At 38.0% G+C, this 7,049-nt stretch overlaps 1 protein-coding gene across 1 annotated transcript in view; it reads left to right on the top strand.

Moving 5' to 3' along the window:
- Nucleotides 1–7,049, top strand: part of NCK2 (NCK adaptor protein 2) — a 51,301-nt gene that overhangs the window by 14,598 nt on the left and 29,654 nt on the right. The window contains exon 2 of the mRNA XM_010134644.1: nt 6,640–6,881. Within this exon, the coding sequence (XP_010132946.1) occupies nt 6,656–6,881 (226 nt within the window). The 5' untranslated portion in view covers nt 6,640–6,655. The remainder of the gene's footprint in view (nt 1–6,639; nt 6,882–7,049) is intronic.

Genomic DNA, 7,049 nt, shown 5'->3' with positions numbered 1-7,049 from the left:
TTCCTGCTTCTCACTGAATCCATTTATTTACATTTTTGTTCATGTTTGTTCTTTACAGCTTCCACTCATCCTTGCTTTCAGATATGCCTTTACCAACATGGGCTTCTATTGATTGTGACTCTGTCTTCACTTTGCACATCAAAGTAAATTAGATAATAATCACTTGGACTTACTCAGCTATCACTTTTAGTTCTGTAGTCAATGCATCCTAATGAGACCTAATAGTGAAATACCCCAAATTAATTGTTATGCTTGTGTTAAAACAGCAATTATAGGCAGCCCAGGTATGTGAAGTTTTTTCTGCTCAATTTTTTCTATCAGTTTGACACCTCAGAACGGCACAGCTGGATAATGAATGTTTAGTCACTTACAGCTATTTCGTTAACTTTCTTTAAAAGAGGGAGGAGTATTTGTACAATAATTTTTGGTGCAGTGACCTGATTCCAAAGAAGTGTGTCCCTTGAGGTGGATTGACACACATTATATGTGGTATTAAAGTGTTAAACTGCAGAAGCAGTTAGACAAGGTGGCCTTCATGTGATCCATCTCCATTTGTCTAAGCAGCACCAAATAGCCCATGTTACAAACATGGAAGGGGTTTTACTGCTCTTAACAAAAGGCTGATATTTGCCATAATTTGGCTCAGATCGTTTTCTCTTTTTAAACCTCTACATTTTGCAATTTTTTTGTAGTCATTAGGAATATTTTTTTGCTTGATTTAGGTTAACTGGCCTTTACATGAAGGAGATAGTACTTTCCTGTTTTTTTCAAACATGCATACCTTAAGTGTCAAAAATGCTGCGATTTACTGGGAATAGCTGAAAGTATGTCCAAAAGGTGAATTCTTTTTCACAAATTCTCATTGGAATTCACATTTCTGTTCTTTTTAATGCTGCCTTAGTACTGTCTTTGAGTTTGGTGCTTTGCTGATCTCTTAAGAACTCAGTGAAACAAACTCAAATGTAGAGATGCACTTTTTGAAATCTTTCTATATGTCAAAACTATCCAGGCTGATTTTAAAAATAGTAATAATAATAAAAACCTAACCACATATTCACCCATGCAACAAAGCAAGCAACTGTAAGTGAAAACAAAGCTTCAAACATCCTCAAACAGTAGGCAGGCTAACCAGAGACTGGATCTTCATAAATAAGAAAGCTTCAGACTTTGAGTGTGCTTCAGACTTTGAGTGTACTTCAGATGAAGTCATCTAATACAAGTTATATTACTAATCACAGAATATAGTAGGAACATCGCTTACTATGAAAGAGGCCTTGATGGAAGAGACTTTTTTTATTTTCCACAACTGTGTTACCTTAGAGGACCAAATATTGCTTGTGTGCTATAGCTTACGAAAGATTAACCACATGAACGCCAGATAGCTGGCCCTTCAGCAACACGTGCTGCAGGGTTCAACACCGAGTTTGATTTTCAGAGTCTGGAGGCAGGAGAAGGAGAGGTTATTGAGCCTTCAGATCTTAGAGAAAACCATGAGATGTCATTAGTTAGCTTTTTGTTCTCCTGAGACAAGTAACTAAATATTGTATGGTAATTATGTAATATTGTATAGCAATTATGTGCTTTATGTACATCAGTGTCATGTAAAAGCCTCTGTATCAATTTAGTGCCTTTCTTTTGGAGTGCCTTAGGAGGACATGCAATTTCAGAACAGTGTGTTGTGTCAGTTGTCACTTCCTATTAATAGAATTTTTGCTTGATCCCTTGGTGAGGGATTGAATTTCAAGCATTACTGTCAGGCATTTTTCAGTTGTGGTCCTTTTTGCAAAACAAATTGTGAATGAGGAGAGCAACTGCTTCTTTTTTTTACTGCATCTTTAAAGGTCAACTGTACACCTGTTTGTACTATCCTAACTAACGCAATGCCTGATGTAACCCTGAGCCTTCCTCCTGAAGACAAGAAAAGATTTTCTGCCCATTGGGCCAGGGCAGTGTGGGAGTGTTAACTTGTGTCAGTCTACAGGAGAAGATTCCTGTTCAGGTGGCATGCTGGAATGGATCCTTTCTTGTTTATTGTTGTGGGAGAAACCCTGTATGGGGGATGTTAGTCCTATATGGGGCAGAAAAAATCCAGGCCTGGTAAAAGCTAGTGATATCTGTGTAACAATTATATAGCTTGATATTTAAAATAACATCAACTGAGCAAATATTTAATGTGAAAAATCACTAGCAGATTTACAAGTTTTTGAGAGCAAATTCTCTGAAGTTCCTCTACGTTTAAGTTTCCGTAATCTCAAATATTGCTTGCATGCTTCAGTTAAGCATGGGTTCAGAATGGCACAGGTAGTTATTTGCCTTTTTTTTCCTGACATCACTAAATTCTTGAATCATTTATAGTTTGTGGAACATAACCTTTTGTTTTCTGGACTTCCATCTGAAGTTCGGGGAGCTACAGTACTAGATACACCGCTGCTGTCAGCCTTTGTTCTGCCTTAAGGTTAGCTAACCCTTCCTCACCTGTCTGAGCACGCTTTCAGTACAGTCTTCCTATAACTGGCTTAACCTTGGCTGGTTTTTTGTTTGCTACTTTCCTAGCCTGGCAGATTTCTTAGTTTTGCCCTGTCTCTCAATGGCGTTTTTGTGTAGGAGAATTTTCAGGTGTTCTTCGGCAGTGGGGTAGCTGCCTCTGAAGGCAGGACTCCTAATGAAATCTGAACCGGAGGGAAGAAGTGAACTGGCTGAAAAGACCTGAGCTCAATCTAAACTAATTAGTTGTAGCATATAGCAATACAGTGTTGGTAAAATAAATTAGTTTACTACCACTGCTAGCAATGAAGGAAATGCTGAGTTAAAAGGGGTTGGAAGTGTGGACTGGTCACATAACTGCTGTAAGATTGCCTTTTGAAGGTTTGGGTTATGGAGGTGTTATTGCTTGCTCGTTTGGTGTGCTGTCTTCGTTTTGGGTTTTGCTTTAAAAACTGTGGTTGGAAGCTGGATTGCTATAACAATAAAGCAAATGATCAATTGATATGGCAAGCTGAAAAACAAGGCCATGCATATACTTTTTAAAGTGAAACGTTCTTGTACTGAGAAATGACTGTGGTGCATTTCATAAATTTATAGTTCCTTGCTATAGGTATTTCAAAGCTTTTCACTGGTGCTTTTCAAAGTGGGAGGGTGTTATCCTACCAGGTATGAAGATAAAACTGTATATCAGTGCTAGGACTTTTGAGCTTTCTGAGGAGGAACGTTCCAGAAGGTTGTACTCTTAGCAGTAGTGGATTTTCATTTTCTTGATGTGAAGGAGTCTCATGTTAATACTAGAATCTCTGGGGACTGTGGTATTTTTTGTTGTGCAGTCTATAAGCAGTATACTAAAGAAATGTCCCGTTTCAAGTGCATGTCAAGTTTTTATGGGACACCCAGATGCCTTGGAAGGCTGCATTATTGGTTTTTTCTTATGTTTTTCCCCATATCTAGTTGTGTCGTTTGCTTTTAATCTTTTGTTTGGCACACAGCTGTGTTGCAGAAACATTTCAAGGCTATTAATTCTACAGCCCCCCTTCTAGGGAATGAATGTGTCTTTATTAACATACAAGGAAATCTTAGCTCTGCAATGTCACGGGAAGAACTTTATTGTCCTTGATGGAGCCAGTCTAATGATGTAACCATAAGAAAGTAATTTTAAGAACTCTAATACTAGTTACCCACGTTTTAAAAAAACTCATAAAACACCACCACTGTCCTCACACCCTGCCCCAATAAAAAAAAAATGTAAAACCAGCACAACTAAACTCCTCCACACACGTGCATATAGCTTTAAATGGAAGAATGTTTAGCTGCAATTGTTTGGTGCATTTTGACTCTTTATAAACCCTGTCCCCACTCGGATAGGAATGCTTGTGCCATTAAATATTCAGCAAAACCCAGAGAACTTTACTGAAATGGGTTCTGCATGAGCATGATGCTCGAGAAACTTGGCTTCTCTGCCAGAATTGCCTTATGCAAGGGGTCTGCTTGTGAAATTACTTTCTTTCTCAGGCAGAGTGGCAGTTTTACACTTTCACTATAACTGCAATTGTAGATATTGAGTAGCTTGGTTCTCCCTATCCTGAGTGGATTTTGGAGAAGTGTATAGTTGATGCTGTCAGCCCTGACGTGTGGTCTCTTCCTGTGCTCCTTGTACTTGCGCAACACCTTGGGGAGACACTTGGTGACTCTTACAATCAGGGCAAATTCAATCATTTATTTTTCCTTCAGAGGTATAGGAAGAGTTTAATAGTTTTCCGACAGTCACTAGTCAAATATTATGTCTAATGGGTTTTTTAAATTATTAATATACTGTATTATTCGTAGATAATTTAACTCGCCTGTGTTGTGAAAATAACCTTTTTTTTGAGAAGTGGAGCCTGTGAAGTGGCAACATCAGCCAACTGCATTGAAGGTATCCTATTTCTTCATGTTCTCCATATCCCCAGTAATAGTAAGGATTGACCATTCTACAATTGCTGGGATAAAATAAACCGATCTAAATTGGAGAGAGATTATATTGACAGTGCTGGCCTCCAGAACATGCTTGATTGCCCTTGCCCTGTGGCTACAACAACTTATTGACCTGTAGGCTCTCTGTCCATTTTATGTGAGTCAGAAAGCAGGACAGTTTATTGGAGAGTGTAGTCCAAAGCTCAGGCTCTCCTGTGTCATTGTCAGACAGGATTATTATTTAGGAGGAAAAAAATGTTGGAGTATAGTGACTTATTTCTTGTAAGGTCTTCAATTCTACCTTCGTAAGTCACAGCTTGTTTGAACTGCAAGGGTTTGTTTCTTCTCTGAAATGGGTTCTGCATGAGCATGATGCTCATGTTCAAAACATCCTAATTTCTTCTTGAATTCATCTTGGGCCTCTCAGCTATGAAAACATATTTAAATGCAAACACATTTAAATGGTGTTTTAATTGGTGTATGTTCCTTTATGTTCTCTAATTGGAAAATGAGAACTTAAGCCCATTGATTTCAGCTTCATATTTTCAGAAACGTCATCCTACCATGGCCATGAGGGGTTCTGTTGCTTTCCAGAACTTTGTTGTCAAATAGTTTATCAACCATAGCTCAACCCTATATGATGGCCTCCTGGAAACAAAAATGATGATAAGAGGAGCCTATTAAATTAAAGTCCAATGTTGCCTGTTGTTGTTTTAGGCTAACTTTAAGTAAGGAAAACACCTCTTTTCCTCTGAAAGAGGAAACTGCTGGGTTGTCTAGCATGTAGTTTTCACGGCTTGTACTGTAGCTAAATGGAGACAGTGCATGTGCTGTGTTTACAGGCTGCAGAAGGAACCCTTTCTGAATGTAGGTGATATAATTTATATGCTGAACAGAATTTCTGAATGAGGTTTGGGTTTCTTCTTTATTACTTTCCTGTTACGTAAACTATTAGGTGTCACAGTTCATAGCGTTGTGGACTGCTAAGAACTAGACAGTCAGATAATATTAAAAAGATCCTTGGACATTAATAGTTTGAAGTACTGTGGGACCTGTTTCTGCTAATCTGTAATTGAAAACAAATCTACAGTTTTTACTTGAAAACAAACAAAAAAATCTGCTACATTGGTTTTTCAAATACATTCTTGCCTCCCACTCTCTGCCCTAAAACCCCCGGCAGTGATTAGAAAATTTTAGCTATCTTCTTCAAATTTAGAGGATCAAATGTACATGATTTGATGAGCATTATTATGTTTGAATGTCATTGGTACCTGCATGGGACTTTTCCTTGCAAACTATTGTGCTCCCTCACATTGTTCCTGATAATTACTGGGATGCGTAGGAAAACGTGGAGGCATGCAGCTGTCTTTAGGCAGCTGACAAATAGCTTTCAAAAAGATCGCTCTTGTTACAGGTAAATGTAAAAAGACAACTTGTTCAGTCTTAACAGAACTCTGGATAAGTTTCAGGTAGGGCAGAAATGAAATGACATTAGGGGAAGCACAGTGGGTCCTCTTCCCACCCTGCAAACTTATGTGTGGTGCAGGACTGCAGTGAGCTGGGATCTGCAGGGGAACGGAGGCTTCTCCTAAAATGCAGTCTTGTGCTGTCTGCACAAGACATTGTGAACAAATGACGGGACCCTCTTCTTTATGGCAGATTTCTTTGCCGAATTACATTGCTGCTTGAAGTATTTGTAACTTCCTACTAAGAGAAGGATGGATAACTTCATTTAAACACAGAAAACTTATAAATAATACGTTAGGAGGATGATGAACTAGGGCAGAAGAAAAATATATTTTTGGAATGCTGCTGTATTTTTTTTTTTCTCAGATCAGAACTTCGAAAACCAGGTGTAGGATACTTTTATAATGATATATGAAAAATTTAAATGGGTTTTATAAATTAGCCTTTTTTCATGTATATCTGAATAATATTTTGTATACGTGCAGAAGAAGCAAACATGATACATTGTGACTAGAGTTGTGTCGTATTTTAGTGGCAGAAGAATCAAAAAACGTCAATATAACTTCCCTTATTCTTAAAAGAGGAGTTCCAGTCTATGAGATTTTCCCTTGTAGGACTCTTTCATTTTTCCCTACCCTTTTCTTGCTTATTTCAGAAGAACTCAAAGAAAAAATTGACTGAGAATTGCATGATATAATTAACTGATGAGAATGTTTTAATATTTTGTTGTAGAAGGACTCCATGAAAGATGACAGAAGAAGTTATTGTTATTGCAAAGTGGGATTACACTGCACAGCAGGACCAAGAACTTGACATCAAGAAAAATGAACGTCTTTGGCTATTAGATGATTCCAAGACATGGTGGAGGGTAAGAAACGCGGCCAACAAAACGGGATATGTGCCATCAAATTATGTGGAGCGAAAAAACAGCTTGAAGAAAGGTTCTCTGGTTAAAAATCTAAAAGACACATTAGGTAAGTTCTTCCGTATTTTGGAATAAGTTTAACAGACTTGATGGGTTTCAGATTAGGAATGTGATGTGCACAGAAATATTTTTTAACATGCTGGTTTGGATTTTCATAATCCTTACTTTGAGCTGACGTGGTAGATGATTGAGGTGGTGGGAGGGAAGGAGGGGAGGG

The sequence above is a fragment of the Buceros rhinoceros genome, unplaced genomic scaffold (assembly GCF_000710305.1).
Source record: "Buceros rhinoceros silvestris isolate BGI_N320 unplaced genomic scaffold, ASM71030v1 scaffold13564, whole genome shotgun sequence".
In the NCBI taxonomy this organism is placed as follows: domain Eukaryota; kingdom Metazoa; phylum Chordata; class Aves; order Bucerotiformes; family Bucerotidae; genus Buceros; species Buceros rhinoceros.
This window is presented reverse-complemented; position numbering and strand designations above follow the sequence as displayed.